This window comes from Boleophthalmus pectinirostris, unplaced genomic scaffold (assembly GCF_026225935.1).
Source record: "Boleophthalmus pectinirostris isolate CB_2022bp ecotype Guang Dong unplaced genomic scaffold, ASM2622593v1 HiC_scaffold_16, whole genome shotgun sequence".
Taxonomy (NCBI): Eukaryota; Metazoa; Chordata; class Actinopteri; order Gobiiformes; family Gobiidae; genus Boleophthalmus; species Boleophthalmus pectinirostris.
Genome location: NW_026571095.1, coordinates 1,721,376 through 1,739,117, shown reverse-complemented (window position 1 = coordinate 1,739,117; position 17,742 = coordinate 1,721,376). Strand labels below are relative to the sequence as shown.

General features: G+C 38.4%; 2 protein-coding genes across 2 annotated transcripts; one reads left to right on the top strand and one right to left on the bottom strand.

Moving 5' to 3' along the window:
- Positions 1-620: 620 nt before the first annotated feature.
- On the top strand, positions 621-5,250 carry LOC129408424 (brain acid soluble protein 1 homolog). The gene has a single exon (XM_055152123.1). It carries the CDS (start codon positions 637-639, stop codon positions 1,180-1,182), a length of 546 nt encoding a protein of 181 aa, XP_055008098.1. The 5' UTR covers positions 621-636; the 3' UTR covers positions 1,183-5,250.
- Positions 5,251-15,587: 10,337 nt separating this feature from the next.
- LOC129408317 (brain acid soluble protein 1 homolog) lies at positions 15,588-16,582 on the bottom strand. Its single transcript, XM_055151621.1, is given in 2 exon segments — positions 15,588-16,363; positions 16,365-16,582. Coding segments are annotated over 2 exon segments (546 nt in total). The 5' UTR covers positions 16,568-16,582; the 3' UTR covers positions 15,588-16,020.
- Between the last annotated feature and the right edge of the window lie 1,160 nt (positions 16,583-17,742).

Genomic DNA, 17,742 nt, shown 5'->3' with positions numbered 1-17,742 from the left:
GGTCACAAGAGTCAGTGTTGTGTAATATTGGACTTTAAATCATGAAGATGTGTTTTCATGTGTATTCTGTTTGTGTGTTCATGTGTGGACACTGTCACATGTTGTTTTTGGCACTACAGTTGTTAGTAGATAGTGGGATAATTGTGGCATGTTCAGGTTCGATTATATTCTGTTGTATTGGATCTGTTCATTCATGTGCAGAAGTGAATGAAAACCACAAGCAGCATGTGTCTGATGAAGACTTTATTGGCCAAACCCTGTCATCAGCCGCTGTGATAGAGGAAAGACTTTTTAAAAACATTTCTAAACAGATACAAGAGTTTCTTCTTTTTTCTGTTGTCTGGTTTCCTAAATATTTTTGTGATTTTTTTTTTCCTTCAAACAACCACATAGTATTTACCCGGCGTGTTCCTGAGCTGTCAGGAGCCGTCCAACTGCTCAAAATAAATCTGAAATCAATCATAAACTCTGAAATAGTGAAGTTGATGAGTGTAATGTGGAGAGGGATACTTCCTTTTGTTCACTTCAACACAGATGTGTGTTTATCCACACTGTTTGTCTTTTGACTTCTTGTGCTCACACATGTCAGTTCTGACATTTATTTACTCGTGTCGTTTCAGGGGCCAGACATCTAAAATGGGAGGCAAGCTGAGCAAAAAGAAGAAGGGATATAATGTGAACGACGAGAAGTCCAAAGACAAGGACGCCAAAGCGGAGGGCGGCGCGGCGGAGGAGAGCGAAGCTCCCAAAGAAAACCAGGAAGAGAGCGCCGCCGCCGACGCTAAAGACGTGGCTAACGATACGGCGGCTAAAGACGCCCCGGCCCCAGACGCTGCGGCTAAAGCGGACGAGAAGAAAGAAGAGGCTAAAGCCGCTAACGCCGAGCCCGCCGCAACCGAGGAGAAACCGGCCGCTAAAGCTGAGGAAAAACCAGCCGCCAAGGAGCCCGAGGCCAAGACTGCGCCACCTGCTGCAGCGGAGGGCAAAGACGAGGCCAAAAAGACTGAGGCCCCCGCGGCACCAGCCACCAAAGCTGAGCCCAAGCCCACGGAGGCAGCACCCGCTAGCGCGCCCGCCAACGCTAAAGAGGCTAGCTCCACACCAGCCGCAGAGCCCCCCGCCAAGGACGCCAACGCCACAGAGGCGCCGAGCAAGGATCAAACCGTAGCAGTTCAAGATTAATGGACAGCTCTTTTGGGAAATTGAAGTCAACAATGTCAAACAAAAATCTGAAGATGATTAAGTCGCCCATGCATATTCTGATCGGAGATTAACAATAATAATAATAATGTTCAGATATGTGGAGACAACTGGACTCGAGACACCACCTAGAGGAGAACCCGCACACTGCTGCACATGGGACTATTGCTATTATTATTGTTAGCTTTTACTTCTTTTCTGATGTAGTATTTGAACTTTGGTACGAGTCTGTTTTGAGCTTTTCATTTTTTCCATTTCCATCCATGACCTTCCCCCCAAACGTCCCTCCAAAACCGACCACAGGCACACGAACCCAACGCTCTCGTCAACTTGAGAAACCAAGTTCGTCTAATCTCATCGATAATTGTGACCAGGGCCTTTCCATTTGCAAATAAAACTCTAATGCTAATACTGATTTCAAATAGTTTATATTTTATTTAGGAACTGCAACGAGAAAAAAGAACAAAGTCATATTTCTATAAATAAACTTTAAAACACGCAAGCATGAAAATATTTGTACTATTCTTGAAACGTGATGATGATTCTTTGTTAATATTATACTAATAATGCATTCTGACGCATGAATCTTCTTATAATCAACCCGAATTATTTATTAAATTCTGTACCAATCTTGACGTATTTTTCAGTTTTTGCAAATTCTAATGCAATATTTCTAGATCTAGTTTCCTTCACGGCGAGGTGACCGTCATCTACTCCGACTTTTCACGCATAAGTTTGACTCAAGTCTGTGGCACATATTCTTTTTCTTCATCTCTCTTTTCAAATATTTCCTTTTTCTGAACGTTTTCTTCAAAGTCCAGATTTCCACGTCTTTACCAGCAGTATTCATCTCTAGAATAACTTTTATTTTATACTCTGAAAATTATGATATCGTCAAAAACAAAACACACCTTTGGCACTAAACCAAATGTAGACCAATAAATCAGAGGTAGACATTTTTCAAAAGAGATTTTTTATGAAATCATTAAAGTAGATTTTTAATATTTGTAATTAAATCTACAAATCCGTTCTGTCTTTTACAAAAAAAAATACAAGATTTTTTAAGTAGATCTTTTAACATTTACCTAGAACTTAACTTTGCACATTAGTTACATAAATTAAAAACGTCTAAATTTAGCACAATACAAATTTTGGAGATACCAGTTGAAAAGTTCACATTTGCCAAGGACTATTTGAGTACGAATCTCGCTGCTTAGCCCCAGATCTTTGCGCCTGTGTGGTATCAGCGACATTCCACATCACAAAGGCCTGTTTATTTAGCGAAACCTCTGGAAATCCGAAAGAATTCCCTCATTTTCTCATCCATGTTCACCTCCTCCTCCTCCTGCGTCCCTCACAGCACATATGGACTGCACACGTGGGCGGCTGCACTGTAAAAAAAAAAACGCGCTCAGAACTGCATGGAATCCTTTAGGTCCTTAATCTGTTCAGCAGAGGTGGGCAGGACTCGTCTACGTTACATTTACTCGAGTGTTTTTAGTCCTACTCGAGTCATTTTTATTGATTTGAACGTTTGTGTTTCTTGCTCCGCTCCTTCAGATAACGTTTGGTTTTTCACATTTTTGTGGTTCGTCCTTTGAAAACATTTTGTGGATTATTTCAAATACACCAACTTCAAATTCTAAATCAAAATGTCACGTCCAGACAGTTTTCCTAGAGTAGTAGTCTGTCCCCAAATACAGACTAATACAGTGTACTTCTGTTTAAGTAAAAAATAGTAACAATTCTGAAGTAGCAGTACTTTTAATCAAGTACAATTTTGGCTTATCTGCCCACCTCTGCTCTTCAGCCAGTACAAAATACAAAATGCTATTTATACAACACAATACTAGTAGTATATCCCCAAATACATCGTCATTTCTTGGACCTTTACTTTGTACTTTTACTTCAGTAATAAGTAATTATTTTGAAGTAACAGTACTTTCATTCAAGTACAATTTTGGGTTTTCTACCCACTTACAATACTAGTAGTTTATCCCCAAATACATAGTCATTTCTTGGACCACTACTTTGTACTTCTACTTGAGTAATAAGTAATAATTTTGAAGTAACAGTACTTTTACTCGAGTACAGTATTGGCTTCTATACACACACTTCTGCTATTCCGTCAATACAAAATACAAAATGCTATTTATACAACACAATACTAATAGTATATCATCAAATACATCGGAATTTCTTGGACTACTACTTTGTACTTGTACTTGAGTAATTGTTTTGAAGTAACAGTACTTTCATTCAAGTACAATTTTGGGTTATCTACCCACTTCTACTATTCAGTACAATACTAGTAGTATATCCCCAAATACATTGTAATTTTTTGGACTACCATTTTGTACTTCTACTTGAGTCATTTTGAAGTAACAGTACTTTTATTAGAGTACAATTTAGCTTATCTTCCCACTTTTACTATTCAGTCAATACAAAATGCAATTTATACAATACAATTCTAGCAGTACATCCTCAAATACATTGTCATTTTTATGGACTACTACTTTGTAATTCTACTTGAGTAATTATTTTGAAGTAACAGTACTTTCATTCGAGTACAATTTTGGGTTATCTACCCACTTCTACTATTCAGCACAATACTAGTAGTTTATCCCCAAATACATAGTCATTTCTTAGATCATTACTTAGTACTTCTACTTGAGTAATAAGTAATAATTTTGAAGTAACAGTACTTTTACTCGAGTACAGTATTGGCTTCTCTATGTATTTCTTTTATTCTGTCAATACAAAATACAAAACGCTATTTATACAAAACAGTACTAGTATATCCTCAAATTCACTGTCATTTTTTGGACTACTACTTTGTACTTCTACTTGAAGTAACAGTACTTTTACTTGAGTACAGTTTAGCTTATCTTCCCACTTTTCCTGTTCAGTCAATACAAAATACAAAATGCAATTCATACAATACAATTCTAGCAGTATATCCTCAAATACTTCGGAATTTCTTGGATCACTACTTTGTAATTCTACTTGAGTAATTATTTTGAAGTAACAGTACTTTCATTCAAGTACAATTTTGGGTTATCTACCCACATCTACTACAGTACAATACTAGTAGTTTATCCCCAAATACACAGTCATTTCTTGGATCATTACTTAGTTCTTCTACTTGAGTAATAAGTAATAATTTTGAAGTAACCGTACTTTTACTCGAGTACAGTATTGGCTCTACACACTTCTTTTATTCCGTCAATACAAAATTAAAAATGCTATTTATACAACACAGTACTAGTAGTACATCCCTAAATACATAGTAATTTTTTGGACTACTACTTTTTAACTATAAGTAACAAGTACTTTTTACTAGAGTACAATTTAGTTCATCTTCCCACCTTTCCTGTTCAGTCAATACAAAATACAAAATGCTATTCATAAAATACAATTCTAACAGTATATCTTCAAATACATCAGAATTTCTTGGATCTTTACTTTGTACTTCTACTTGAGTAATAATTTCAAAGTAACAGTACTTTTACTCAAGTACATTTTTTGACCTCTCTACCCACCTCTGCTCTTCAGTCAATCCAAAATACAAACTGCAATACTCGAGCTCATTTGGTTCCGTTCAATCGTGCTGCATGCTCATTGGTCTACTACTATTACTACTACCGCAACGCTCGCCTCCTATTGGCCAGTCCGTTTGTGCCCGCCCCCCTTCCTCCGCCCCCTCTCCTCAGCTGGCTCTCGGGGTCGGCGGCTTTCTCCTCGGCAGAATCCGTAGCAGCCAAACCAACCGGCGGAGCCCCCGGCCGCCGCCCCCGCAGACCCGCCCTGACTCGGTAAATTTGCATGTCTGTGGTTGGGTGAATCTGTAGTCCTGTCTTTTTGGTCCCCGTGGAAACCAAACTGATCTGATCCGGTGTGAACGTGTGCCAGCCGGGTGCGTCCCTGCCCCGCTCACATGGGCACGGTGCTCGTCAAAACCAAACCTGTCAAAGTGAGATCAACATTTGGACATATTGTGTGTATTTGTAAAAATGGTGCAACAATAAAATCACAACAATTGACTCCAAATATTTGTGTACGTCTTTATTTTGTCTCTTTCGTCTCCAGTTTCAAAGGTTCTGTATTACACTAAATGGGTTGTTGTGAACTGTTTTGAGTGATTTTTGAGATTATTATGAGTTTGTCTACATCTCTGAAGCTCAAAACACTCTGATCCACCTTGTGATGTCATGAAGCGGTAGTTTTCAAATTTCCTTTTAACTTTTGTTCAGCAGTGTGAGGAAGCTGGCCAAATTTGAACCAAAAATGTATTCTTCCTTACACCATGGATTCGTGGGAAAAAAATGAAAAAAAAAATTACGTATTTCCAATAGAAATGGGCATTCGATGAAATTTTCTTAATCGATCGTCGGAAGAATTAACGATCAATTATCGATTAATCATGAACGTCTTTATATTCAAATGATCATCATTATTATTACTATCTGCACTACTAATCTGCATAAATAAATTCAACTTTACGACATATAAACCGTAACCACTCTAGAGCCACATCAGCCCGTTTCACATTATAATGTGTTTAATTCAGTTTTGTTCAACTCTCACAGAAACGAAACTTAAAACTGCATCACTAATTTGCCTAAACTCAGCGAAGATAAAAAAACAGCTCTTGTGTCGCTGATGCGGTTCAACTTCTGTCGGATTAAAAGACATGACTCAGGTGAATACAGGTTAGTGTGACCAGATTTGTGTTTGTCAAAACCAGGACACCGTACGGGGGGAGGGGGGTGGAGACTCGTCATCCACATTGCACGACTCTCACCTGGTAAAACTTTTTCCCACTGGACACTGAAACATATGTGCTGCTTTGTACACTGTAAACATGGACTCACACTTGTCCCGAACACAACGGAAAGTGTGGAATTTCTTGTACAAATCATCGTTAAATACACATTTGTGCTTCGGTACGTTGCAGACTGTTTGTGTCTCGCTCCTTCTGATGCAGAGACACATGTACAGACCTGTTTGGTCACACTACACACAACAACCTACATTCAGTTTGTCGATTAAAATTAACGTAATCGATTAAATTCTTAACGATCAATTATCGATTAATTGATTAATCATGCCCATCCTTAATTTCCAATAATAACTGTGGTTAAATAAAGACAAAAGCAACAGAAATGAACAAAATAAAGGAAAAAACCCATGTGCCAGTCGTTGAACCCCCAACTGGCTGAACTGCTCCCAATTTTTATTTCCCAGACAGGAAGTCCCTCCCCCTGGGTCAGCGCCAACACACACAGGTTAGTTTGTCTGTCAACTTTCCCTGTTTCTACAGTGTGTGGTTTATTTTCTTAACTAAACTCAACTTTCTTTAACTAAAAGTGCTCAACATAAATGAGAAACACCGAAATAACTAAATCATCCATCCATCCATCCATTTTCTTCCTCTTATCCGGGGCGGGATCACGGGGGCAGCAGTCTAACTAAATCATGCAAACAAAATCCATAAAACAAAAGAAGTGAAACCGAGTCTTCCCTCCACATGGTCTGGCCCAGAACCTCCCCCAAAGCCTTCAAATATGGCTGACGACGACCATGTGGAGGAACAGACAGGGTGGTAAGTTGTCTGTGTAACAAAATGAACAGATTTTGAAACTATGTCATGAATAGGGGTGGGTTCATATAAGTTTTTCTTCTTCCCACTCCTTTTGGAGAAATGTGCTTTTCTGTTGTTTATAATGTATATGTAGTATATATGATTATTGTTTCTCTCTTGGCACAAACTCGAAATAGAAACAAATCAATCAGTCAATCAAAATAGGGTGACATCTGTTTTTCCTCAGACATGTCTGTTTTTTGCGTCCTCAGTCGCTCAGCCTCCAACATGCCAAAACGCAACTGCACATGTAATGATGACTTTGACAAGAAATTCTGTTTTCCAGTCCAGTCGGGACAAGTGTGAGTCCATGTGCACAGGTTGTGAGGTGAGAGTAGCTCAATGTCGAGGCCCCACCCCCCACGCCCGGTAAGGTGTCCGGGTTTTCACAAATGAAAATATGGTCATCCTAAGATATAACCAAATCAAATATATTTAAAGTAACTGGTGTGAAGTGATGATCTAAACTAAACAAAGACTAAAAAAAACAAAGCCAGGATAGTCATATTTAGCTGTTTAGTTGAATTATTGATATAGATGTAAAATGAAATGAAATGTGAGTAACTATGGACAAAGGCTCTTTGTCACAAGCAGAGATCTGCAATTCCAGATCTGAAATCATCCAAGTGATTCTAGTGAAGGTGTGTGGAGTTTAAAAACACAGTGGAGCAATGACATCACAAGGTGGAACAGAGTGTTTTGTGTTTGAGAGAAAAACTCAGCCTAAATGTGCAGGGTTTGTGTGTTAAATGTGTGAAATGAGAAAAGGACTTTTAAAACAATAAAAGGAAACATGGTGAACTAAAAGGAAGGATGAAAACCTCATGATGTGACCTTTTATCACTTGTGTCCAGCTGTGATTTCAGGACCATGGAGAGAGACTTACCGTGTTATCACGGTCATCCAGCGCCTGGATTGATACAGCGCTTCATAAAGCTCTTACAACACTCCATTATTCATTGGCTAATACACTCTGCACACTTGTTATGCTCGAGGTGTGGGTCCGAGCGTCGTGACTTGCACTCAGACGATGAGTGAGTCACTCTTTTAATGACGTGAGCCTTCATTGACAAAATGGAGTAAGACTTTGGGCTACGACTTGAATGCCAATGACTTCACTTAAAGCTGCACTGTCAAACTTTTTAATTCAAATTCTTTTGTGTTATTATTTTCAAAAGACAATAGATAGAACATTCAACAGAATACAATAATAAACATGAAAAAGGTCAGTCCACCTCAGTTCACCCAGTGAGCATTTTTACAGTGAGTGGGGCTGCCTCTCCACAGATCTGACCTGCAGCTTTAGCTGCAGCTTCATCCCCAGTTTAATGCCATATTGTGAAACATTCAATGTAATAACTTGGGTCCTCCCTCCAGAGGTGGGACCAAGTCGTGTTTTGCAAGTCTCAAGTCTTTGACCTCAAGTCCGAGTCAAGTCCCAAGTCAAATACAAACAAGTCCAAGTCGAGTCTCGAGTCACTAGCCCATAAGTCCCAGTCAAGTCATTTCAAGTCATTTCAAATCTTTAAACCAAAATACTAAATATAGCTTAGATTTTGCAATTATATGCATTTTAAAAAATTGTACTTATAAAATTTTTTGTAAATTGTATAGTATATTTATATATGAGTATTTATAGACTATATAGAGTTGTGAAATGTAATTTTCCTTTTAAATGTCTTGACATGACTTTGAGTGAATCATACAGTCAGAAAATGAATTCGATATAGCAAAAATACTACAGTGACTTGACTTGGACTTGAGAAGCACTTTTAAATCTGAATTCATTTTATTCTGACTGTGATGATTCACTCAAAGATCATGTCAAGACATTTAAAAAGGAAAATTAGCATTTCTACAACTCTTATATAGTCTATAAATACTCATATATAAATATACTATACAATTTACAATTACAATTTTTATAAGTACAATTTAGTTTAAAATGCATATAAATTGCAAAAATCTAAGCTATATTTAGTATTTTGGTTTAAAGATTTGAAATGACTTGAAATGACTTGACTGGGACTTATGGGCTAGTGACTCGAGACTCGACTTGGACTTGTTTGTATTTGACTTGGGACTTGACTCGGACTTCAGGTCAAAGACTTGAGACTTGCAAAACTACGACTTGGTCCCACCTCTGGAGGGAGGACCCAAGTTATTGCATTGAATGTTTCACAATATGGCATTAAACTGGGGATGAAGCTGCAGCTAAAGCTGCAGGTCAGATCTGTGGAGAGGCAGCCCCACTCACTGTAAAAATGCTCACTGGGTGAACTGAGGTGGACTGACCTTTTTCATGTTTATTATTGTATTCTGTTGAATGTTCTATTCTATTGTCTTTGAAAATAATAACACAAAAGAATTGAATTTAAAAGTTTGACAGTGCAGCTTTAAGTGAAGTCATTGGCATTCAAGTCGAGCCCAAAGTCTTACTCCATTTTGTCAATGAAGGCTCACGTCATTAAAAGAGTGACTCACTCATCGTCTGAGTGCAAGTCACGACGCTCGGACCCACACCTCGAGCATAACAAGTGTGCAGAGTGTATTAGCCAATGAATAATGGAGTGTTGTAAGAGCTTTATGAAGCGCTGTATCAATCCAGGCGCTGGATGACCGTGATAACACGGTAAGTCTCTCTCCATGGTCCTGAAATCACAGCTGGACACAAGTGATAAAAGGTCACATCATGAGGTTTTTCATCGTTCCTTTTAGTTCACCATGTTTCCTTTTATTGTTTTAAAAGTCCTTTTTTTCACATTTAACACACAAACCCTGCACATTTAGGCTGAGTTTTTCTCTCAAACACAAAACACTCTGTTTCACCTTGTGATGTCATTGCTCCACTGTGTTTTTAAACTCCACACACCTTCACTAGAATCACTTGGATGATTTCAGATCTGGAATTGCAGATCTCAGCTTGTGACAAAGAGCCTTTGTCCATAGTTACTCACATTTCATTTCATTTTACATCTATATCAATAATTCAGCTAAACAGCTAAATATGACTATCCTGGCTTTGTTTTTTTTAGTCTTTGTTTAGTTTAGATCATCACTTCACACCAGTTACTTTAAATATATTTTATTTGGTTATATCTTAGGATGACCATATTTCATTTGTGAAAACCCGGGACACCTTACCGGGCGTGGGGGGTGGGGCCTCGACATTGAGCTACTCTCACCTCACAACCTGTGCACATGGACCTCACACTTGTCCCGACTGGACTGGAAAAACAGAATTTCTTGTCAAAGTCATCATTACATGTGCAGTTGCGTTTTGGCATGTTGGAGGCTGAGCGACTGAGGACGCAAAAAACAGACATGTCTGAGGAAAAACAGATGTTTGGTCACCTTATTTTGATTGACTGATTGATTTGTTTCTATTTCGAGTTTGTGCCAAGAGAGAAACAATAATCATATATACTACATATACATTATAAACAACAGAAAAGCACATTTCTCCAAAAGGAGTGGGAAGAAGAAAAACTTATATGAACCCACCCCTATTCATGACATAGTTTCAAAATCTGTTCATTTTGTTACACAGACAACTTACCACCCTGTCTGTTCCTCCACATGGTCGTCGTCAGCCATATTTGTAGGCTTTGGGGGAGGTTCTGGGCCAGACCATGTGGAGGGAAGACTCGGTTTCACTTCTTTTGTTTTTATGGATTTTGTTTGCATGATTTAGTTAGACTGCTGCGCCCGCGACCCGGCCCCGGATAAGCGGAAGAAAATGGATGGATGGATGATTTAGTTATTTCGGTGTTTCTCATTTATGTTGAGCACTTTTAGTTAAAGAAAGTTGAGTTTAGTTAAGAAAGTAAACCGCACACTGTAGAAACAGGGAAAGTTGAGAGACAAACTAACCTGTGTGTGTTGGCGCTGACCCAGGGGGAGGGACTTCCTGTCTGGGAAATAAAAATTGGGAGCAGTTCAGCCAGTTGGGGGTTCACGTGGTTTTTTCCTTTATTTTGTTCATTTCTGTTGCTTTTGTCTTTATTTAACCACAGTTATTATTGGAAATTAAGGATGGGCATGATTAATCAATTAATCGATAATTGATCGTTAAGAATTTAATCGATTACGTTAATTTTAATCGACAAACTGAATGTAGGTTGCTGTGTGTAGTGTGACCAAACAGGGTGTGTACATGTGTCTCTGCATCAGAAGGAGCGAGACACAAACAGTCTGCAACGTACCGAAGCACAAATGTGTATTTAACGATGATTTGTACAAGAAATTCCACACTTTCCGTTGCGTTGGGACAAGTGTGAGTCCATGTGCACAGTGTACAAAGCAGCACATATGTTTCTGTGTCCAGTGGGAAAAAGTTTTACCAGGTGAGAGTCGCTCAATGTGGATGACGAGTCCCCACCCCCCTCCCCCCGTACGGTGTCCTGGTTTTGACAAACACAAATCTGGTCACACTAACCTGTATTCACCTGAGTCATGTCTTTTAATCTGACAGAAATTGAACCGCATCAGCGACACAAGAGCTGGAGTTTTATCTTCGCTGAGTTTAGGCAAATTAGTGATGCAGTTTTAAGTTTTGTTTCTGTGAGAGTTGAACAAAACTGAATTAAACACATTATAATGTCAAACGGGCTGATGTGGCTCTAGAGTCGTTACTGTTTATATGTCGTAAATTTGAATTTATTTATGCAGATTAGTAGTGCAGATAGTAATAATAATGATGATCATTTGAATATAAAGACGTTCATGATTAATCGATAATTGATCGTTAATTCTTCCGACGATCGATTAAGAAAATTTCATCGAATGCCCATTTCTATTGGAAATACGTAATTTTTTTTCATTTTTTTGCCCACGAATCCACGGTGTAAGGAAGAATACATTTTTGGTTCAAATTTGGCCAGCTTCCTCACACTGCTGAACAAAAGTTAAAAGGAAATTTGAAAACTACCGCTTCATGACATCACAAGGTGGATCAGAGTGTTTTGAGCTTCAGAGATGTAGACAAACTCATAATAATCTCAAAAATCACTCAAAACAGTTCACAACAACCCATTTAGTGTAATACAGAACCTTTGAAACTGGAGACGAAAGAGACAAAATAAAGACGTACACAAATATTTGGAGTCAATTGTTGTGATTTTATTGTTGCACCATTTTTACAAATACACACAATATGTCCAAATGTTGATCTCACTTTGACAGGTTTGGTTTTGACGAGCACCGTGCCCATGTGAGCGGGGCAGGGACGCACCCGGCTGGCACACGTTCACACCGGATCAGATCAGTTTGGTTTCCACGGGGACCAAAAAGACAGGACTACAGATTCACCCAACCACAGACATGCAAATTTACCGAGTCAGGGCGGGTCTGCGGGGGCGGCGGCCGGGGGCTCCGCCGGTTGGTTTGGCTGCTACGGATTCTGCCGAGGAGAAAGCCGCCGACCCCGAGAGCCAGCTGAGGAGAGGGGGCGGAGGAAGGGGGGCGGGCACAAACGGACTGGCCAATAGGAGGCGAGCGTTGCGGTAGTAGTAATAGTAGTAGACCAATGAGCATGCAGCACGATTGAACGGAACCAAATGAGCTCGAGTATTGCAGTTTGTATTTTGGATTGACTGAAGAGCAGAGGTGGGTAGAGAGGTCAAAAAATGTACTTGAGTAAAAGTACTGTTACTTTGAAATTATTACTCAAGTAGAAGTACAAAGTAAAGATCCAAGAAATTCTGATGTATTTGAAGATATACTGTTAGAATTGTATTTTATGAATAGCATTTTGTATTTTGTATTGACTGAACAGGAAAGGTGGGAAGATGAACTAAATTGTACTCTAGTAAAAGTACTGTTACTTATAGTTAAAAAGTAGTAGTCCAAAAAATTACTATGTATTTAGGGATGTACTACTAGTACTGTGTTGTATAAATAGCATTTTTAATTTTGTATTGACGGAATAAAAGAAGTGTGTAGAGCCAATACTGTACTCGAGTAAAAGTACGGTTACTTCAAAATTATTACTTATTACTCAAGTAGAAGTACTAAGTAATGATCCAAGAAATGACTATGTATTTGGGGATAAACTACTAGTATTGTACTGAATAGTAGATGTGGGTAGATAACCCAAAATTGTACTTGAATGAAAGTACTGTTACTTCAAAATAATTACTCAAGTAGAATTACAAAGTAGTGATCCAAGAAATTCCGAAGTATTTGAGGATATACTGCTAGAATTGTATTGTATGAATTGCATTTTGTATTTTGTATTGACTGAACAGGAAAAGTGGGAAGATAAGCTAAACTGTACTCAAGTAAAAGTACTGTTACTTCAAGTAGAAGTACAAAGTAGTAGTCCAAAAAATGACAGTGAATTTGAGGATATACTAGTACTGTTTTGTATAAATAGCGTTTTGTATTTTGTATTGACAGAATAAAAGAAATACATAGAGAAGCCAATACTGTACTCGAGTAAAAGTACTGTTACTTCAAAATTATTACTTATTACTCAAGTAGAAGTACTAAGTAATGATCTAAGAATGACTATGTATTTGGGCATATACTACTAGTATTGTGCTGAATAGTAGAAGTGGGTAGATAACCCAAAATTGTACTCGAATGAAAGTACTGTTACTTCAAAATAATTACTCAAGTAGAATTACAAAGTAGTAGTCCATAAAAATGACAATGTATTTGAGGATGTACTGCTAGAATTGTATTGTATAAATTGCATTTTGTATTGACTGAATAGTAAAAGTGGGAAGATAAGCTAAATTGTACTCCAATAAAAGTACTGTTACTTCAAAATGACTCGAGTAGAAGTACAAAATGGTAGTCCAAAAAATTACAATGTATTTGGGGATATACTACTAGTATTGTACTGAATAGTAGAAGTGGGTAGATAACCCAAAATTGTACTTGAATGAAAGTACTGTTACTTCAAAACAATTACTCAAGTACAAGTACAAAGTAGTAGTCCAAGAAATTCCGATGTATTTGATGATATACTATTAGTATTGTGTTGTATAAATAGCATTTTGTATTTTGTATTGACGGAATAGCAGAAGTGTGTGTATAGAAGCCAATACTGTACTCGAGTAAAAGTACTGTTACTTCAAAATTATTACTTATTACTCAAGTAGAAGTACAAAGTAGTGGTCCAAGAAATGACTATGTATTTGGGGATAAACTACTAGTATTGTAAGTGGGTAGAAAACCCAAAATTGTACTTGAATGAAAGTACTGTTACTTCAAAATAATTACTTATTACTGAAGTAAAAGTACAAAGTAAAGGTCCAAGAAATGACGATGTATTTGGGGATATACTACTAGTATTGTGTTGTATAAATAGCATTTTGTATTTTGTACTGGCTGAAGAGCAGAGGTGGGCAGATAAGCCAAAATTGTACTTGATTAAAAGTACTGCTACTTCAGAATTGTTACTATTTTTTACTTAAACAGAAGTACACTGTATTAGTCTGTATTTGGGGACAGACTACTACTCTAGGAAAACTGTCTGGACGTGACATTTTGATTTAGAATTTGAAGTTGGTGTATTTGAAATAATCCACAAAATGTTTTCAAAGGACGAACCACAAAAATGTGAAAAACCAAACGTTATCTGAAGGAGCGGAGCAAGAAACACAAACGCTCAAATCATTACTTCAATAAAAATGACTCGAGTAGGACTAAAAACACTCGAGTAAATGTAACATAGACGAGTCCTGCCCACCTCTGCTGAACAGATTAAGGACCTAAAGGATTCCATGCAGTTCTGAGCGCGTTTTTTTTTTTTACAGTGCAGCCGCCCACGTGTGCAGTCCATATGTGCTGTGAGGGACGCAGGAGGAGGAGGAGGTGAACATGGATGAGAAAATGAGGGAATTCTTTCGGATTTCCAGAGGTTTCGCTAAATAAACAGGCCTTTGTGATGTGGAATGTCGCTGATACCACACAGGCGCAAAGATCTGGGGCTAAGCAGCGAGATTCGTACTCAAATAGTCCTTGGCAAATGTGAACTTTTCAACTGGTATCTCCAAAATTTGTATTGTGCTAAATTTAGACGTTTTTAATTTATGTAACTAATGTGCAAAGTTAAGTTCTAGGTAAATGTTAAAGATCTACTTAAAAAATCTTGTATTTTTTTTTGTAAAAGACAGAACGGATTTGTAGATTTAATTACAAATATTAAAAATCTACTTTAATGATTTCATAAAAAATCTCTTTTGAAAAATGTCTACCTCTGATTTATTGGTCTACATTTGGTTTAGTGCCAAAGGTGTGTTTTGTTTTTGACGATATCATAATTTTCAGAGTATAAAATAAAAGTTATTCTAGAGATGAATACTGCTGGTAAAGACGTGGAAATCTGGACTTTGAAGAAAACGTTCAGAAAAAGGAAATATTTGAAAAGAGAGATGAAGAAAAAGAATATGTGCCACAGACTTGAGTCAAACTTATGCGTGAAAAGTCGGAGTAGATGACGGTCACCTCGCCGTGAAGGAAACTAGATCTAGAAATATTGCATTAGAATTTGCAAAAACTGAAAAATACGTTCAAGATTGGTACAGAATTTAATAAATAATTCGGGTTGATTATAAGAAGATTCATGCGTCAGAATGCATTATTAGTATAATATTAACAAAGAATCATCATCACGTTTCAAGAATAGTACAAATATTTTCATGCTTGCGTGTTTTAAAGTTTATTTATAGAAATATGACTTTGTTCTTTTTTCTCGTTGCAGTTCCTAAATAAAATATAAAACTATTTGAAATCAGTATTAGCATTAGAGTTTTATTTGCAAATGGAAAGGCCCTGGTCACAATTATCGATGAGATTAGACGAACTTGGTTTCTCAAGTTGACGAGAGCGTTGGGTTCGTGTGCCTGTGGTCGGTTTTGGAGGGACGTTTGGGGGGAAGGTCATGGATGGAAATGGAAAAAATGAAAAGCTCAAAACAGACTCGTACCAAAGTTCAAATACTACATCAGAAAAGAAGTAAAAGCTAACAATAATAATAGCAATAGTCCCATGTGCAGCAGTGTGCGGGTTCTCCTCTAGGTGGTGTCTCGAGTCCAGTTGTCTCCACATATCTGAACATTATTATTATTATTGTTAATCTCCGATCAGAATATGCATGGGCGACTTAATCATCTTCAGATTTTTGTTTGACATTGTTGACTTCAATTTCCCAAAAGAGCTGTCCATTAATCTTGAACTGCTACGGTTTGATCCTTGCTCGGCGCCTCTGTGGCGTTGGCGTCCTTGGCGGGGGGCTCTGCGGCTGGTGTGGAGCTAGCCTCTTTAGCGTTGGCGGGCGCGCTAGCGGGTGCTGCCTCCGTGGGCTTGGGCTCAGCTTTGGTGGCTGGTGCCGCGGGGGCCTCAGTCTTTTTGGCCTCGTCTTTGCCCTCCGCTGCAGCAGGTGGCGCAGTCTTGGCCTCGGGCTCCTTGGCGGCTGGTTTTTCCTCAGCTTTAGCGGCCGGTTTCTCCTCGGTTGCGGCGGGCTCGGCGTTAGCGGCTTTAGCCTCTTCTTTCTTCTCGTCCGCTTTAAGCCGCAGCGTCTGGGGCCGGGGCGTCTTTAGCCGCCGTATCGTTAGCCACGTCTTTAGCGTCGGCGGCGGCGCTCTCTTCCTGGTTTTCTTTGGGAGCTTCGCTCTCCTCCGCCGCGCCGCCCTCCGCTTTGGCGTCCTTGTCTTTGGACTTCTCGTCGTTCACATTATATCCCTTCTTCTTTTTGCTCAGCTTGCCTCCCATTTTAGATGTCTGGCCCCTGAAACGACACGAGTAAATAAATGTCAGAACTGACATGTGTGAGCACAAGAAGTCAAAAGACAAACAGTGTGGATAAACACACATCTGTGTTGAAGTGAACAAAAGGAAGTATCCCTCTCCACATTACACACTCATCAACTTCACTATTTCAGAGTTTATGATTGATTTCAGATTTATTTTGAGCAGTTGGACGGCTCCTGAACAGCTCAGGAACACGCCGGGTAAATACTATGTGGTTGTTTGAAGGAAAAAAAAATCACAAAAATATTTAGGAAACCAGACAACAGAAAAAAGAAGAAACTCTTGTATCTGTTTAGAAAATGTTTTTAAAAAAAGTCTTTCCTCTATCACAGCGGCTGATGACAGGGTTTGGCCAGTAAAGTCTTCATCAGACACATGCTGCTTGTGGTTTTCATTCACTTCTGCACATGAATGAACAGATCCAATACAACAGAATATAATCGAACCTGAACATGCCACAATTATCCCACTATCTACTAACAACTGTAGTGCCAAAACAACATGTGACAGTGTCCACACATGAACACACAAACAGAATACACATGAAAACACATCTTCATGATTTTAAAGTCCAATATTACACAACACTGACTCTTGTGACCTTTGCACCATGTTGTAATGTTGTTCCTCATCAAAACAGACCTGGAGTTGTTTGTTTCATTCACACATGTTGGAGTAACTTTTATATTACACAAAAAAGCTCTAAATGCTCTGTTCCACCTTGTGATGTCATGAAGAGATAGTTTTCAAGTTACATTTTAGTTTTAGTTCAGTAGAGATTGGCAATTCCAGGGCTGAAATTCCAAATGATTCTCAGTGAAGGTGTATGGAGTTTAAAAACACAGAGCACTTCCTGTATCACCACATGACATCACAAGGTGGAACAGAGTGTTTTCTGTTTGAGAGAGAACTCAACCCCTAATATAGAAGTTTTATGTGTTAAACTTATGTGAATGAAACAAAACCCGATCTGTGTGTGATGAGGAACATTAGAACACAGACAGTGTTGGGAGTAATAGATTACATGTACTGGATTATGTAATCAGAGTACAAATTAGAGTAACTGTATCAGTTACAGTTACTGTTTCAAAGTGGTAATTGGATTACAGTTACTTGGTTGAAATAAATGGATTACA

Bases quoted from the DNA above. Each gene is read 5' to 3' on its own strand.
- LOC129408424 (XM_055152123.1), top strand. From the start codon at position 637: ATGGGAGGCAAGCTGAGCAAAAAGAAGAAGGGATATAATGTGAACGAC.